The sequence below is a fragment of the Talpa occidentalis genome, unplaced genomic scaffold, assembly GCF_014898055.3.
Source record: "Talpa occidentalis isolate TD23 unplaced genomic scaffold, MPIMG_talOcc4v2.1 talOcc4.13, whole genome shotgun sequence".
Classification (NCBI taxonomy): Eukaryota; Metazoa; Chordata; class Mammalia; order Eulipotyphla; family Talpidae; genus Talpa; species Talpa occidentalis.
Window position 1 is genome coordinate 75,297,728 of NW_023601322.1, and position 18,654 is coordinate 75,316,381.

Genomic DNA, 18,654 nt, shown 5'->3' on the forward strand with positions numbered 1-18,654 from the left:
CAAAGTGAAGCATCTAATAAGAATAGTTTTACTTAAAACCTTTTTTTGTTATTCCATAAGCATTTATTGAGTTTGCTGTTTTGTGACATCAACAGACTGTTGGCTATGAATACAAACATGAATAAACTGCTGCCCTTAAGGAGTTAATTATTAACTCCTATAAGTTGGCAGTATCTTCTAAACATGTTTTATTGAACTGGAATGCTAATAATTTCATTTATATAAATACCAAAGAAAGATTATTTTAGGAGAAATCGTGAAAGTTTTCTACTGGAGCCTGTTTTGCAGAGGGAGCTGATTTGTCATTTTACCTTTCAGACTGGCCCTTTTGCATTTTTGAGACTGTATGTGGTATTGGCATTAGCCATTTGAAATTCAGACCACACTTTTTACTACTTACATTTAAAAAATAAGTAAAATTTCAATAGGAAAGTAGGCAGAAAACATGAATCATGTTCTGTATCAACAGTAATCAAGGATATGCAATCTAAAAAAGGATATCATTTATTTCATTAAAGATTGACAGAGAATTGTCATTCCAGAATTGGTAACATAAAATAGATAACATCTGTGGGAATAAAATCATGCAAACTTTCAATAAAACATTTGGGTACTATTTTTTAATAAGATATTTAAAAATGTCCGTACCTTTAATTCAATAATTACATTTTTATAACTATATATGTACACATACATATGCATTTACACAGAGATACTCTTAATAGTATTACCTATATTAAAACAAAATTGAAGACCTAAGTGTCCAAATACAAAGGATTAATTAAATAGTGCTATATGCCAAAAAAAATGACTACAGGAAAAATGATGATACTGTGGCTTTCTCTAATGTGTGTTTTTATGGGAGAATATTTGCCTGCCTTCCTTGTTTTAAATTTTCCACTTTGCATGTTTACATTTTAATTTAAAAATAAAAGTTTTCAATGAGTTTAATTCCAAAATTTCTGAACATTTCCTGTGTTCCAGGATTCTATGGAAGAGACACTTGGTCTCAACCTTTTTCAGCTCCAACTTATTTAAGAAAAGGGGTTGGGTTTTCATAGATAACTATAACAATGTCTGTATCTGTGAGAGGAGCAAAGAAAATGAATGCAAGGAAGAAATAGTTAAAATGAGAATAGACAATCCCAAAACCTCTAACCATAATATAATTTTTAAAAAATATTTATTTTATTTATGCATGTAAGAGCGGAGGTATAGGCCAGAGGTGGGGGGAGAGGGGGAGAGGATTCACCAGAGACAGAGTGGGTAGCAAAACACCTGGATTGAATGAAATACACTGCTGAGGGGAGCAACGGGCAAGATAGGAAAGGTCTGCTGCACTATGTGGGTTATCTCCCTGGCCAGGGATCGAACTCGTGCTGTAGTGGCTGCGACTAGCTTCATACTGCTGAGACTTAGAACCCTATGTGTCGCTAGAGAGGCCCCATAACATAACTTTAAAAAGAAAGAAAGGTCCTGAAAATTAGAAGGAAAAATTTGTTGATTTTGAGTAACATTTGTCAAGTAGGACATTAACAATATGGTTTTTAATGACCTGAGAATATTCCACAGTACAGGAAGTTTGATTTTTTTTTTCAATTATTTTTTTCCATTAATCAAAAATTGTCTACATAACATCTTTATATAATTCATTGTAATAGTTCAGAAGTATACTGGCTTGTTTATCAGAAATTATTTTTCTCCCTATTCCTTGTCACTATACTTTTGTTTGCTTTTAATATTGGGATTATTTTTATTTGCATATTGATATGTCATCTTTTATGAAGGGCTAATATGAAACTAAAATACACTTTATTGTAAGTAAATTTAGTGTTGGGGAATTATTGAGGTATTTTTCATCTTGTTTTTGTTACTGCATCACCGTCTCAGGAGACTGTTTTGGTAAGAAATGACAATTGTTTTGCAAATGGGCTTTATCAATTCAGCTTCCAAACAAGCATGGATATTTTGCTAGTTATATACGATTTCATTCATGTCATAGCATGAATTGTACATAACAGTAGTATAGTTTTCATTTATACATGTTCATGCCTTAATTATCATGAATGCTAGCTTTACATTATAACTGTACAGTGTCACATCTATTGCTTATAAAAAGAAGTAATGTTAAATAACATCAGAGAAATAAGGACTTCTAGTACTTCTTTGTAGTAAATTTTATCTTGCTGCAACCAGTGTAGCCAGTTACCTTTAATAGAAAATTTAAACTTTTTAACATTGTTGAAGTTGCCTCCACTTTGATTATTAGTAGGACCAGCTAATTTCTCTAATAGTTTGTTTCCTTGGATTCCTTCTGTGTCCAAACATTGGCAGATTTAATTCTAAAAGTCATTTTTAAACTTTTTTTATAAAACACGTCTAAATAATTGAAATTGTTGCCAGATTACTTACAAAGCTATAAATAAAATATCTGGGAAATCCCTCCTCTTTTTTTTTTTTTCTTTTCCACACCTAAAACAATTAGTTCTGATTATAAAGAGTTCTCATTATAAAGTTCTGATTATAAATTAGTTCTCATTATAAAGAGCCAATTTACCATAGACACAAATAAGGTATTTCTTCTGCCTTATCTGTATCTATCAGATTAAACTCCCTTCTCTCCCCAGAAAACATTTTCTGTTTCTGTGGAGCCTTTACCCTTTGTACCTACTCTGCCTCCCTCGGTTTTCAATAGGAATTGCTTAAAATTCTCTCTAGGTTTGTACAATTCTGTTTCAATTTTGGTCAAAGCACTGTCTTCTTAAAAATATAATCCTGTTTTTCTCTGTATAAAACATTTACCTGCATTACCTAATTTAATTCTCACAGTAACCCTGGAGGATAGGTAGTACTGTTCATATTTTTAGGTGATGAAACCAGGGTGCAGAAACAAAATTTCCCTGATCACACAAATAATAAGCTAGTGTGTCAAGCATAGCTTGCTCTTTAAACACTTGTCTTTGCTCTTTTATGTTTTCGTGCTTTTCATGACTCTGCTCTCTCTTACCCTGGCCCTTTATGTTGTTGTCTATTAATAGTCCTTTAGTGGTTTAGTAGTGAACCCTGCATAGTTTCCAAATCTCCCTAAATTGTAACTTTTACTCCTAAAGTATTCTAGATATATCCCATATTACTCATTTTTAAGACAGAATAATACATTTCATGATACTAGGTAAGTTTTCTGTGATACCTCTGTATATGTACAAGTACTGGATAGAATGCTGCATTGAATAAAATATAGATAGAAATTAATATTAAACTAAAGCATTGGTTTTTAATGTAAGCACAACCCTTAGAAGTAAATGGTATTTTTGTTGATGTTATTGTTGAAAACCTTTTTGTTCATTTCAGTTCTATGTTTTGCTTATCCTATGTTTTAAAGAACTTTTGAGGTACCTAAAACTTAAGTGATGGTTGAGTTTTTTGGTTTTTATTTTTTTCCTTTGATTTAGAGTTGCTTGAGTAACACTTGTAAAACATGTTAAAAGAAGAATATTTACTTTAACATGCCCATTTGATCATTGTTTTTGAGCTCTGAAAAGGGAATTAACTTTAGATAACTTGTTTTCTGCTATGGTTTTGATGTTCTCATCTAGAGAACAGCTAATAATTAGACCTGAGAGATCCCCCAAGAAACACTGCACCCTTAGGATAAACTTCAGAGGCTGAAAATCTTTTAATGTATTAATTTCTGGTCCTTCCCCTCTTCCCTTTCCATTTCTCTTTCCTGCCGCACCTCCCCACCTTCTTTCTGTTTGTTAAGTATTCCCATTATTTGTTGCTATTCTCTGTACCATCTTCTTGTTATCTTTCCCCTAGTCTTGCTGTTTCGGACAATCACCAAGTTGATCATATGTTTAAAGACCTCTCATTTTGTCATTTGAACCTGACTCTTCTGTTACATACAACTTGTCATATTTGGGGTTTGGGTTTTCGACCTGCATCCATTCTTGGATTAGGTCACCAAGCCTTTCTGTGGAGAGACAGAGCCTTGCTGTGGCTCTGCGTTGTTGGATACATGTATTATTATTGCCTGAAACTGGCAGATCATAAGGGCTCCTTAAATATGCAGGTTCAATTTCTGTACCAAAACCAACAGAAGATAAATATGATTATTTCTCTATGATGTAGAACAATTACTTCGATGTATAAGTTCTATTTTATTTCAGTATAATTGTTAAAAACACTTCATCATTACAGTTGTCCAGTTTAAGTTAAAACAAGCCCTTTGAATTGGTTCTAGTAGGCATCAGTGCACAGAGAACAGAAATGTTTATTATTAAATTCCTTCAAATAATTTAAAGTGATATATGACATTCTTTTGAAGTGATGGAGGCCTGAGCCAATCACAAGATGACAGCATTGTGGGAACAAGACACTGTAGGCATAGTCTGGCTATAATGCCTATTCCTGGAACTCTCTCATCAAGCAGCCCAGATCTCCTGCAGCCTACCACCAGCATGTTGGATTTTTCCAATCCTTCAGGTAATTTTTGTTTGTGATTTTATGCTCTGTGTTGGCACCAAATGGTTCAACTTATGCAATTCGTAGTGGATTTGCTTGTAGCCCTCTTCTTTCACTTCTAGTTTATGATGATGGGGAAAAAAAGGCCATTAAAGAGAAAACTAGATCTTTTTATCTAAGCTGGCATGGTGCCTCCACCTATATAAAATAAAAGTACATAGAGATTACATTTTAGTATCTTTTGTTAACCCTAATTGAAGCAGTGGTTGAAAGCAGAGATACGACCTCTCAGACCAGAAGAATTTTATCCTTGGTTTATAAAAAGAATAGGGTAGATTATTTGAATCAAAGTAGCCTCACTTCTGTGATGTACAGCAATGTATTAGTGATTGTCTAGTAATTGATTTTCTAGAAATTGACCTACCCCCAACCCCTGTCATGTATTGTTAATAAAATACCATAGCTTCTTTTTCATTGATGTTCAAACTTTTAGTGTAGTGCATTGAGTTCATTGTTCTGCATCTCTTAACACCTAGCCTAGAGGCAGAAATTATCATTTACCTATATAACCTAAAATTTCATTACAAGGTTGAAAAATGTTGACCTTGAAGAATTATTTGTATATCAGTCACTTGAAAGGATTTAAGATGTTTCGATAAAAGACATACAGAATTATAAAGTAAAATACATAATTGTGTCCAAGAAGAGAAGGGGAAAAAATACTTCTACAAAGATCAGTGAAGTTATGATGCTGCTTCAGTTTTGATACTGAAGTTCCTACTATCTAATATAAAAAAGTAGGGGGGAGGGTGAACTTGGTATTGAGGAGTAAATATAAAGAAAGTAGTAAAGTTCATGTTTTTTTTTATAGCACCTAAAATAAAAATTCTAGGACATAGGAAAAAAAAATGCCATTTTAGTGCAAGCAAAGCGTTTCTGCCTGTCCTTTTTATTTTTAAAGAGATTACTAAACCCAATAATCTGTCTTGACACATCCTACTCTCTGCTTGACTACCAGTATTCTTTCTTGGACAAAGATGTTAATGAGTCATTACTTTGCTTAGAAGTTTCTAGTGATTTCTAGCTTTGTAATTGTCACAGTTCAATCGTGAAATTAAAATCTCCAGATATTTGATCCTTAACATAAGGAATTGTTATAAATAGTTAAGTATTTACCTGAAAGGCTAAAAAAGCAAGCACTAAGCTATTTCAGAGGTTAGAAAACTACCAAGTGAATTGAACTTCTGGTGCATGAACAGGATGCTACTACAGGGTGAAAAGTGTTACTGGGACGATAGAGAAACAAAAAGTCCCCACACACAAAAACCAAAGTAGCAAGTCTCTTTTTATCTTGCAGTTTACTTCCTGTGCCCCTTTTGGGCAGAAACTAAAAGGGAACCAATTGAAAAGAAAGGGGTTTGCAGAAGCCTCAGCCCAATCATAACAAATTAGAGTGGGTTTGGAATGTTAACCCTTTGCACTTCGCTGTCCCCTCTCAGGGGACATCGGAATTCTAGCATATCACTCGGATGTCCCCTCTCAGGGGACATTGCAGTTTATTAGTGATTACGGGGAATTGAGGTTATTTCAACGCAACTTTTTGAGACATGCATGTTTCCCTGAAGTTTTATCTTGAAATGGTACAAGAAATTAAATCAAAATATCGTAAAATGATTCGGAGTGCAAAGGGTTAAGACAATAAGGTGATAAATATAGGTGTCCAGTTTTCCCAGCATGATTATAAACACCTTTTCTAGCCTTCTGTTCTGCCGTTCCCTTCATCCGTCTTTCCTGGGTATAGCATGTATTTTCAGAACTCTCCGTCCATGCTGTTTTGCACCGATGGAGTGCTTTCCCTGCATATCCCATGAATTTTTTCTTACTCATGTATGTTGACCTCAGTCATTAACTCATCTGGGAAGCCCAGTTTCATAGCTACAGATTAGTCCATCCTTTTCCAGAAACACTAGCACCTTTTCTTTGTCTCTCTTATATTGCTTGTCACATGGTATAGCATGGAAATTTGTTTTCATGTCTACTTATTTGTGTTCCACAGTGATACATCTTAACACTGTATTGACAAATTATTTCACGCTACCAGAGCACAGGCTAAATAAGTATATTTTTATTATGGATATTTAGGGACTTACAATTTATAGGCTAAATAATTTTTAAATGGGTGTATTTTTGCCAGGATATGTAGAAAAGGACTGAAAGAGTAAAAGATGGGCTGTAGGGAGAGGAGAAGGAAAAGTGAGTGAGGTGCTTAGCTAGGGGAAGAAAGAGAGCTGGTTGGAATTAATAAGATTTAAAAATTAATCTTTTAGCATAAAAATTCAGACATCTGGAGATACTACTTGATTTCAGATTGATTGCATAATTCTCATTGAAACATGTTGAAAGGACTGATGATGCCCTTTTAAAGTCTAAGTAAAGATCTGTCTGTAAAGATGTTTACAGCCTGTGTCCATAGCAGCAGTATAGATGAACATATGTAAAGTAGGTTTTTAACTTAGAAATCATATTTTTAAACTCTCAAATGCACAACTTTATGAAAGACCTTTACAGTACTATTTATATTTATGTAGAATAAAATATTAATTACCAATTAATTCCAAATTTAGCTTCTTAAATTATATATGACACCACTGAATATTAGCTGTGTACATCACATAATATATATTATAGCATGTGTGACATCAGTCAAATTTGATTAGCATCTATCAGTCTTGATCCCAGCTGTGTTTATGCTACAGGGTTAAAGATTAGAAAGTGAGGACAAAGCTGTGTTCAGTAGTTTGCTTTTGATTGCTGACATTTTCATGGTTTTGCTTTGTTTCTGCTGCCTACAGCTGTTGGTTTTTACTGTAAGTATCTTGAAGACTATGGTATTATATTGCTTATGTTTGTATTCTTTCATTATTTTGTAAAGGTAAAATAATGCAGAATTGAATGAAGTATAAAGAAGTTTTCTTTCTACTTACAAGGTTGCCAGTGCAAACTGACATGTTTCCTTTTAGTCATTTTCTTTGAATATATGTTTTTGTACTCATATATAATGAGAGTATACCTGCAATTCTATAACTTGTGAAAAGTTTTTTGGAATTTTTAACCAAACACAGCATGAGGCCTAAAAGAATTCAGAACATGACTAAAAGGATTGTGAAGCTGAAATTTTTTTTCTGTGTCTGCATATGGAAAGTTTTGCTTTCCTATTCATTTAATAGCATAAACATTTGATTTCTTTAATATTTAGTAAACTTCAGATTCTTTTGCATTTCAAGTCTGAGTTATTTCAACTAGTTTCTAGTAGTAAAGATACATAAAGTTTTTTTTTAATCACTTTCAGGGAAAGAATAGAATGTAAATCCTCTACTCCCCAGAATTAACATTTGTTCATTTACTCATGTATTCTTCCAGAAATTTCACAGTACATAAAATGTATGTACAATTTCCTTCACCCCGAATGATAATGCTGTTCTTTCTGTAACAGGGTGTATTCTTCTTTCAAAAATTTTAAGCAGCTGATAGATAGCATTCAGCTTAACCCCAGTGCCCTACTGCTGGTCATTTACATTGTTGCCTGGACCTCTGTGTTTACATATCTTTACATGTTGTATATTTGTATTAATGTTATATTTTTGAATTTTCTCACAAATTTTGTGCAATGTTGGTGTCCAGTCTTATTTTCTCTTGTTTTGTTTTTTTTTTTATAAACTTCTGTTACTTTTTTTTTTTTTTAAGATTTATTTTTATTTATTTATACAAGCACTGGGTACAGTCAGAAGCGCGGGAAGGTGAGAGAATTCACCAGAGTGGGGAGCAGAGCAGGCAGAAGGACCAAGGTGCACTGCTGAGGGGAGCAGCGGGCGGCAGGAGAGGTCTGTCGCACCATGTGGGACCCTCCTCCAGTGGCCAGGGAGCAGCCGGGGATCGAACCAACGCTGCAGAGGCTGCGGGCAGCTTTGCAACCCAGTGCTCAACTGCTGCGCCGCTGGGGAGGCCCCTATTTTCTCTTGTTAAATGAGTACCTACAAAATACCTATTTTGCCTTTTGGCCTGCAAAACTTTAAAATATTTACTGTCTTACTCTACCAAACAAGGTTACCAATCCTTGATCTATACTATTAAACTGCTACCCTGTGTTTCCTTTGTGACACTTATCACCTTACAGATTTTCTTTTTTTACTTGATTATTTGTCTTTCCTTGAACTACCACTTATTCTCTTAAATATTAGCAAACTCCCTGAGACTTTATATTATTACTGTGTCTTTGTCATCTGGAACACATTCACACATAATAGTTACTCTATAGATATTTGTTAAGTGATTAACAATTTAAAACAGAATGAATGGCAGTTTTTCATTATTTTAAAATGTCTTCCTAAATACTTGAACTTTTCTGATTTTTAGTATGAAAGGGTGAAAACTTGCATCCTCAAGCATTCCATGTTTATATTTTATTCATGCAAGCTTATGATTAGCACTTTGGAAATTGTAACTTTGGTTAGAAAACCAGATAATCTGATAAAACCAGTTACCTGATTTTGATTGTTTTGCTTTTATTCTGGCCTATATTTACCATTCATGTAATTAATATCTGGTTGCCATGTATGATGTTCTCCCACTAAAAGCATGTTTGTAAATAAAATATATCTGTAACAATTCTAAAATAGAAAAGGAATTTTACAGTGACACTGATTTCAGTACAGAGAAATATTTTCTTACGTCTCTCAAATGTTTTTCTAAGTTATCATCCGTAACCTTGGCAGATTCATCAAGGTTTGGGTTATGGGGTGTTCTTTGGATAATCCCATTTATAGAGCTAGAGGTGCCCATTTATAATGTCTGCAGCCCTCTTGTGTGACTATGTCTCTTTGCATAGGAAACAAATAGCTTTAACAGTATGACTTTTACATTGGTTTACAAGATACTTAGCTCTGTGTTACTTCACAAAGATGTTATAGTATTTTGACAGCAGTGTAAGAGGACATGAAATGTGTGCAAATTGTCAACCTGTCTTTGTAAATAAATATTTGAATAAATTAATAAAATGGGATCAAAGCATCTCCCCATTCTCTCAGGGTCAGCCAGTCCTGCTATCTGAGGCTCAGCCCTCAAAGATCTAGTTAACTTATCCAATTCTGGGGCCCTGGACAACGGAGACCTGTTTTTATGAAGATTGTAGGAACATTACAAGTAATGTAGTATGGTGTTTGACCAGTTTTGTAGAGTTAAAAGAGATTAATAGGGGCCTCCCCAGTGGCACAGCAGTTGAGCGCTGGGTTGCAAAGCTGCCCACGGCCTCTGCGGCGCCGGTTCTATCCCCAGCTGCTCCCCGGCCACCGGAGGAGGGTCCCACATGGCGCGCAGACCTCTCCTGCCGCCCGCTGCTCCCCTCAGCAGTGTGCTTCGGTCCTTCTGCCTGCTCTGCTCCCCACTCTGGCTCTGGTGAATTCTCTCACCCTCCCGCGCTTCTGACTGTACCCAGTGCATGTATAAACAAACAAACAAATAAAAATAAATAAATGAATAAAATACATGCCTCTTTAAAAAAAAAAAATTAAAAAAAAAAAAAAAGATTAATAGGACCTCCCTGTTGGCGCAGGCAGTTGAGCACCGCACTGTGAAGCTGTCCTCAGCCTCTGCAGCGCAGATTCAGTCCCGGCCAGCCAGCCAGGTTGAAACTTCACCACATGGAGCAGCAGACCTCTCCTGTCTTGCCCACTGCTCCCCTCAGCAGTGTATTTCAGTTAGTCTGCTTGTTCTGTTCCCCACTGTCTCTCTGGTGAATCCTCACTCTCCTGTGCATCTGGCCTGTACTCCGGTTCTTGTATAAATAAATAATTTTTTTTTTAATTAATCATCAGGTCACATTTAAAAAAAAGATAATTAAATCCTTTAGTAACTTTTCCCTTGGCAAACAAACTTCAATTTGTTTACATTATTATTATAACCTAGGATAGAGAAACACCCCTTGATTTTGGTGGATAATAAAATCTGACCTTGTAGGTTTGGAAACCTAATGATGTCAGCAGTACCCTAAGAATTAACATCAGAATATTTATCAAGGAAAAGCAATTTGGTATATGCAGCTTACAAAAGGGACCTGTATAGATGAAGCTTCTGCTTCCAATTTGACTGTGGATCCCGAATAATCACTGTCTTTTGGCTAAGACCTCTCCCTGAAATATATTCAGTTGGATCTTTTAGCTCTGGGAGCTGGTATCTGTCCTTAGACTATAATTTTATGACCTCATTTCCTGCTGCATTTATTTCATCACTCCCTTCTTTAGCCAGCATTATACTTCAGATGATTTTGAGACAAATTTGTAGTTTTCTCTAACAGTTAATTATGTATAATGCTAAGAACATAATGCTAGACAAACAATATTTGATTCATTGAGCCACCAAAACCTTCAGTCACCTTCACTGTAGTTATCCAAAAAAAAATTCACAATTCATTTTTCCTAGTTTAAAGATATTTTAACAATAGTTTATTATCATAGCTGCAAATAAAACATTCATGCTGTTGATCACTTTTCACTTATTTATATTACAATTTAGTCCATTATCATCTTGTTGAACATTTTCTTAAGAATTTTTAGCCCCTGCCATATAACAAGAAAAAGAAATAAGAATGGGGACCTCTCCGGTGGCATAGGGGTTGTGTCTCAGTCCTATCACCACTACAGCCTGAATTCAATCCCTGGCCAGGGAGCTAACCCACATATGGCACAGCAGACTTCTCCTGTCTTGCCTTCTGCTCCCCTTAGCAATGTATTTCAGTAAATCCGCCTGTTCTGCTACCCTCTCTGTCTCTGGTGAATCCTCTCCCTGTACCTCTGGCCTACACCCTAGTTCTTCTATGCTAAATAAATAAATAAAAACTAAAAAAAAAAAAAATAGAATGGGGGTGAAATAACATTATTTACATGTACATATCATATGAACTTATTTTGAGGTGAAATTTATAATAACAGAAATCTCAGTGGTAAAGACTGAGATTTAACCATGTGAGTATTTACATTTTTCCTGTTATAATAAATAGAATGTAAAAACTGGGAAGTGTTTGCCAAGTATAGAAGACTAAGTGTTGATATCTAGTATAATTCATTGTGAAGAATGCCTGAAGAATGATACTGATGACTCACTAATGACTCACTAAACCAATGAATCTCAGTAGTAACCAGTGACATTTTTTTTTTGATGATTTATTTATTTATACATAGAAGAACTGGGGTGCAGGCCAGAGGTGTAGGGGGGATGAGAGGATTCACCGAGACAGAGTGGGAACAGAACAGGCGGATTGAGGGGAGCAGCGGGCAAAACAGGAGAGGTCTGCTATACCATTTGGGTCACCTCCCTGGCCAAGGATCGAACTTATGCTGCAGTAGCTGTGGCTAGCTTGATAGGTTGCATCTTAACCCTTTGTGCCACCAGGGAGGCCCACCAGTGACATATTCTTGGAGGAAATAAAAGTAAAGTGTTCAAAATGGGGAGGGGAAATCCCTTTTATTTAATAAAGTTTTGATAAGAATGTGATTAAAATCACTGTCTTAACACCCTAGGATTTTATAATCCTTTGTCTCCACTAAGAATAGAATATATAACTGTGTAAAAGAATATTTATGACTTCAAAATGTTTATAATAAATGCGAAATGATATAGTAAGTGATATAGAAGAAAGTTGTAAATGATATAGAAGAAAATTGTGACTTCCATATATTTTATTACCCTAATTTTAATCATTTTCTTAATATTTTTGTATGAGAATGTGTTAGTATTTTGTCACCTCCAAAGATAGATTTCTTTAACAAATGCAACAGTTATTTCTGTGAACCTAAGATAAGAAATGTATATTTCACTGTGTAGAAGAATCCTCATGTCCAAAATTGCTTTTGGAAGAAAGAGTTTAAAAGTTACCTCAAAATAATAAGGTATTTTTTTTATTTACATAGATATTCCTGATCAAGTTATAAGAGTTTTCAAAGCAGATCAACAGAGTTGCTACATTATCATCAGTAAAGACACCACAGCTAAAGAAGTTGTTTGTCATGCTGTTCATGAATTTGGTTTGACTGGTGCCTCTGAAACATACTCTCTCTGTGAAGTTTCTGTTACTCCTGAGGGTGTCATAAAACAAAGAAGACTTCCAGACCAGTTCTCCAAATTAGCTGATAGAATTCAGCTCAATGGAAGGTGAATGTGCTTATCAGTGAATGTATTCATTTTGGATGTATTTTTTGAAGAGTGCATTTTTAAAAAGATATTTTCAATAGAAACATGATTTAGATTCACTGAGTTCTCTATAAAATTAAAGTAGGATTTCTCTTTCCAACTTGTTTCCTTAATTAAACACTGAAAATCTTGGAGTATTACAACTCCTAAAGACTACCAGAAAGTGGGAGAATGAAAGGGAAAACAGCTTACTAACAAAGTTTAGCCTGCTTGCTAAATAAAGCCTTAGAACCACTGATAAAATCCAATTCCTGATTACAAGTGCTCTTACACATTCCTCATTTGACAAATGAGATAAATTATATGTACCTGTTTATATTTAGGTGTGTATGTATTAATTTGTTTTTAATATAGCTTTAGGCAAGAGAAGCCATAATTTTCACAATTCTTTCTGTAACTAGTTTTCCTCTTATGACTATGCAGGAAACTTGTAAAAAAAATTTGAATGTGCTCCGAAAATTATTAGATCAACTAGAAGATAGTTTCAGGAGTATGTTTATTCTTTGGTGACTTTTTCTGTGGATAAAGTTATTTTTTCATTGAGTCTAGGTTTAAATATAGAATGAGATTCTTGGAAACCTTAAAATTACTTAGAGATGATGTTGAGAGAGAGAGGATTGAGTCTATTTTGTTGGTTTTCCATAAAGAGGAAAGACCATAGAGCCAGGCTGCCCAAATTCAAATCCCAGCTCTCTGTGTGACCTAGGCCAAGTTAGTTATTCTGTGCCTAAGAGTGCTCATCAATAAAACAAAGATATAATAATAGCAGAACCTACCATATAGGAATGTTAAAAGAATTAATAATGTGTTAATATGCTCTGTACATATTTGTGATATATTATCTATGTCATATACAATTTTTTTATAGAGTAACACTGTTATTTATGATATTCTCTTAGGCATGTGAATAGTCTAAAGGTAGAAGGAAAAGAGGTTTTGTTCCTTGACAATAAAAATAATAGACACAAACTTGGGCTTAGATCAACTTGTATATTAGAAAAAAAAGAATGAAGGTAATGCTACCGGTGATATTTATAGTACCTCTTTTTCCTAGCAACAGATTTGTGTAAGGTATTTTCTACTTGTGAATACTTAACCTCTCTTAGATTTTAATGCCATGGAATTGTTGATTGAAAAGAAAAGGGAAAATAAGGTCTATTTTATGGTTGCTGATCAGTGCCACTTGTTGGAATGAGAATTTAACAAAAGAGAATAATTAGTGAAAGAGTTCCCCTCCTTCACACACTTTATTCTTTGCCTCTGTTGTAAATTTAGAAATAAGGAAACAAGTATAGCAACAACTTCAGAGTAGAGGTGTTGTTATTAATGCTATCCATTAACAGATATCTATGTAGACCCTACTTTTTATTTTCCGTGAACTTGCAAAGAGCATTTATTCTGTGAATATACTACAATTGCTCACACTTGTAAGCAATTAGAAAATATTTCTTTCATTATTTAAAATAATAATGAATGAACGTCAGAAGAGAACAACTTCCGTAAAGTCTTCTCATTTGAAAATGTTAATTTTTCATTGCCATTGTAAGTGACTTTTCAGCTAAAGTTTTTGGTAGTAAGGTATTAAGAATAAACTGATTATTATGATAATAGAAAAGTGGGAAAGTGCACTTATAAATTTGAAATCATTTATAAAATATTTTTCTCTTCTAGATATTATTTAAAAAATAACATGGAAACAGAAACTTTATGTTCAGATGAAGATGCTCAAGAATTAGTAAAGGAAAGCCAACTGTCCATGTTGCAACTCAGTACCATTGAGGTGGCCACTCAGCTGTCCATGAGGGATTTTGATTTGTTTCGTAATATTGAGCCTACAGAATACATTGATGACCTTTTTAAGTTAGATTCCAAAACAGGAAATACTCACTTGAAAGAATTTGAGGACATTGTAAACCAAGAGACATTCTGGGTTGCCTCAGAGATTTTAACTGAATCAAATCAGCTTAAAAGAATGAAAATTATTAAGCATTTCATTAAAATTGCGCTTCATTGTCGAGAATGTAAGAACTTCAACTCCATGTTTGCAATAATAAGGTAAGTTTTTACAAACATTTGTGTATGGTTTTGTCATGACATTAGACATTAAGCCTATTTTTTGTTTGTAAACAGCTAGGAGACAAGTTCAGTTAATATGTTTTTTTATTAAAGTATTGCTACATTTAATGTGTTTTCTATTCTGATAATACTGATTTCTTACATTATTGTTTCTTTCATCTTTGTCAGTTACATATTTTTTTTTTTTTTTAAAGATTTATTTATTTATTTATACAAGCACTGGGTACAGTCAGAAGCGCGGGAGGGTGAGAGAATCCACCAGAGCCAGAGCGGGGAGCAGAGCAGGCAGAACGACCGAAGTACACTGCTGAGGGGAGCAGCGGGCGGCAGGAGAGGTCTGCGCACCATGTGGGACCCTCCTCCGGTGGCCGGGGAGCAGCCGGGGATCGAACCGGCGCTGCAAGGCTGCGGGCAGCTTGGCAACCCCGCGCTCAACCGCTGCGCCACCAGGGAGGCCCCACAGTTACATATTTTTGGTGAATGTGGGTGACCCCTCCCACCATAGTTCTTCCTTTCTAGCCCTTTCAAGATTAGAACCCTCTTTAGGTATGTACTGAACAGCTATTCTTTATTATCAGACATGTATAGTGTGCATCTTTCAGTATCTGCCTCAGATATTGAGGCATTAGATCTGTCACTGAAAAATCACTGTGATATTGATGCTCTAGTCTACAGTTGCTATTTTAAAATAAGATGATCAACTGAAGGATTCCTCTTTAAAGCAAGTCTGTTTTCAAAGGTGGAAGCCACTTGTAGTTTGGCCCATTTATAAAGTTGTGTGCGTATTTGTAGCAGCATAATTCTACTTTAACCAGTTCTATCTATATGTACTTTCCACAGAATTTCATTTTGATTTGTTCCTTCTATCTGGTATGTGAGGTAAAATTGGACTTTTTTTTTTAAGATTTATTTATACAAGAACTAGGGTACAAGCCAGAGGCGCGGGAGGGTGAGAGAATTCACCAGAGACAGAGTGGGGAGCAGAACAGGCAGACGGACCAAAGACAATGTTGACGGGAGCAGCAGGCAAGACAAGAGAGGTCTGCCGATCCATGTGGGTCTCTCCCTGGCTGACTGGGAATAGAACCCTCACTGCAGGGCCTGCAGACAGCTTCACATCGTGGCACTCAACCCGCTGCGTCGCCCGGGAGGCCACTGGACATTTTTTTTTTTTTTTACATCATTGTTCATTTTTAAACACTATTTGCTCCCCCCACCCCAGTTGTAGTCCCCATAGAATTTCCTTCACCAATACACCCGTGCACCATCACCACAGTCCCCTGTGCTCCTCCCTCCATCCCTCTGATCACTCTCCCTCTTCTCCTCTAGATGTCTCTGATTTATAATTGTCTGTTTTTGTTTTGTTGTGTTTTGCATTGTTATTTTTTTACACTGATGTCTTATTTGGTTCCCCTATATTCTTCCTATAAGTGAAACAATCTTTTTAAAGGGACATTTTAATCATAATCTGTCAAGCTAATAAGGAAGTTCCTCTATGAAATAGCCATTGGGGGCCTCCCCGGTGGCTCAGCGGTTGAGCGCTGGGTTGCGAAGCTGCCTGCCGCCTCTGCGGCACCGGTTCGATCCCCGGCTACTCCCCGGCCACCGGAGGAGGGTCCCACATGGCGCACAGACCTCTCCTGCCGCCCGCTGCTCCCCTCAGCAGTGTACTTCGGTCCTTCTGCCTGTTCTGCTCCCCGCTCTGGCTCTGGTGAATTCTCTCACCCTCCTGCACTTCTGACTGTACCCAGTGCATGTATAAACAAAACAAACAAACAAATATAATAAATAAATAAATAAATAAAACATGTCTCTATTAAAAAAATAAAAAAATAAAAAAAAAGAGAAATAGCCATTGGGTACAATTGGACTAGATATTATAGGAATATTCCGTAGAGATTTCAGAGTGACATAGTCAGCTGTACCTGCTCATACAACTAAATGTCTGTGGACACATGAATGGATAAATATGTTCTGATTTTCATGTATGTGTGTACACATACACACATTGGAATACTATACAGCTATTAAAAATAGAAGAAATTAACCATTTTGCTACAACATACATAGACCTTGAGGGCATTACACTAGTGAAATAAGTCATGAAAAAAGACAACATGATTTCACTCACATGTGGAATACAATGAAACAAAGCAAATGAACAAAAAAAATTTGAAGATACAGAGAGCAGATGAATGATTATCACAGAGGAAATAGGTTTTGGAGTGGTCATAATGGGTAAAAGGGGTCTATTGTATAATCATAGAAATTAGACTTGAGATAGTAATCATGATGTAGTGGATATAGGTATCAAATTATGATTTACACCTGAAATTTATATACTTACAATGAATACAAAAATGTATATTTTAAAAACTGAGAAATCATCCTTTTCATTGAATAAAGATTGACAGCTTTAGGACTACTTACAGCTCAGAGTTTATCCCTTCTATCCTTTCTCACAGTGTACTTTCCCTGATGTTTTTGTGGTAAAGAACAGAGCGCAGCTTCCATGTAATTCTGTCAGCTCTGTGGACTCTGTTGTGTTGTTCCACATAGGGTATTACTGTTTTTCCTTCAGGGTGAGTTACCTGGTTGGGAGAACTTTGCTATTACCAGTTTTCATTGAAATCTTCAGCTACATACTTCCTGTTTCAGCATTTTTGCATACTCCTCTTTAACCTTGACTATTTTTTGAGTTACAGGTATTTCTTAGTTTCGGTGGAGATAATTTGCATGTCTGTTATTCATCCTGGTAGTTGTTCAGGGTTTTTTTCTGAGAAGCAGAGGCAGCAAAGATATCTTAATTCCACATGTTAAACTCAGAAGTCAAGACAACTTTTTAAGTACGGTAGCATGGATAAAAGTCAGGTGACTAAGAATCAGAAAAATTAACTGGTAAGAAAATTGAGGTACACAAGTGCATTATTCACTTGACAGCCTTCCTATGGCATGGTAGTATTGAGGTAAAGGAATTGGAGGAGTTGAAGCCTAATTTGCATGAGCTACTTTTCAAGTTTGAGCTAGTTGAGCATTTTTAAAAACCTCTCGAAAGGAGACATTGACTATCTTGGAATCCTGTCTTGGAGGACAGGACAACAGCGTAGGGGTAAGGAAGTATTGGCATCAAAAATGTGATTAGTGAATGTCAGAGAAAGGCTACCTCAGCCCCAGAACTTGCCTCATTAATAATATTACGTAACACTACAAATAGATAATGTCTCCATAAACTTATTTCTGAGTAAAACAGACAAAAGTATTATGATACTTGAAGGGTGTTTTTTTAATTAAATGTTTGTTTTTATGAGACTCTTTGTCATTGACATGTAAACTTTATAAGTATAAACCTATAGACAAGTAATGTAGTTCTGAAAAAAGTTTTTCTTGTATTAAAGATCAAGTTCCATTTGTTTATTTTTGTGATTGAAAAAGCTAACATACAGAAAAGTGCCCTTAAGTAACACTTTTGAAATATGCCCCTGATTATTTTGGCTTTTAGAGAAAATTGGTGTATATTCTTTATTGATCTAAGCCCCCACCCTCTTCCACAAGTCCCTTTTTAATGTTTTATTCTCGTCTTTGGCAGTGGTTTAAACCTGGCATCTGTAGCACGACTCAGAGGAACTTGGGAAAAGTTGCCAAGCAAATATGAGAAGCACCTCCAAGATCTACAAGACCTTTTTGATCCATCTAGAAACATGGCAAAGTATAGAAATATTCTTAGTAGTCAGAGCATGCAACCTCCAATTATTCCACTCTTTCCTGTTGTCAAGAAAGATATGACATTCCTACATGAAGGTATTTAAAAGTTATTTGAAAATTAGCATATTTAGCCTCATCTAATTCTACAGAATTGTGATTTATTATATTTGT

The 18,654-nt window shown here is 35.4% G+C and overlaps 1 protein-coding gene across 9 annotated transcripts in view; it reads left to right on the top strand.

The window, feature by feature from the left end:
- RAPGEF6 (Rap guanine nucleotide exchange factor 6) overlaps positions 1-18,654 on the top strand; it is a 219,996-nt gene that overhangs the window by 144,121 nt on the left and 57,221 nt on the right. For all 9 annotated transcript variants that reach the window (XM_054694436.1, XM_054694440.1, XM_054694442.1 and 6 more), the window contains 4 exons: positions 4,328-4,485; positions 12,426-12,666; positions 14,377-14,760; positions 18,368-18,579. In XM_054694436.1, coding sequence (XP_054550411.1) covers positions 4,328-4,485; positions 12,426-12,666; positions 14,377-14,760; positions 18,368-18,579 — 995 coding nt within the window. The remainder of the gene's footprint in view (positions 1-4,327; positions 4,486-12,425; positions 12,667-14,376; positions 14,761-18,367; positions 18,580-18,654) is intronic.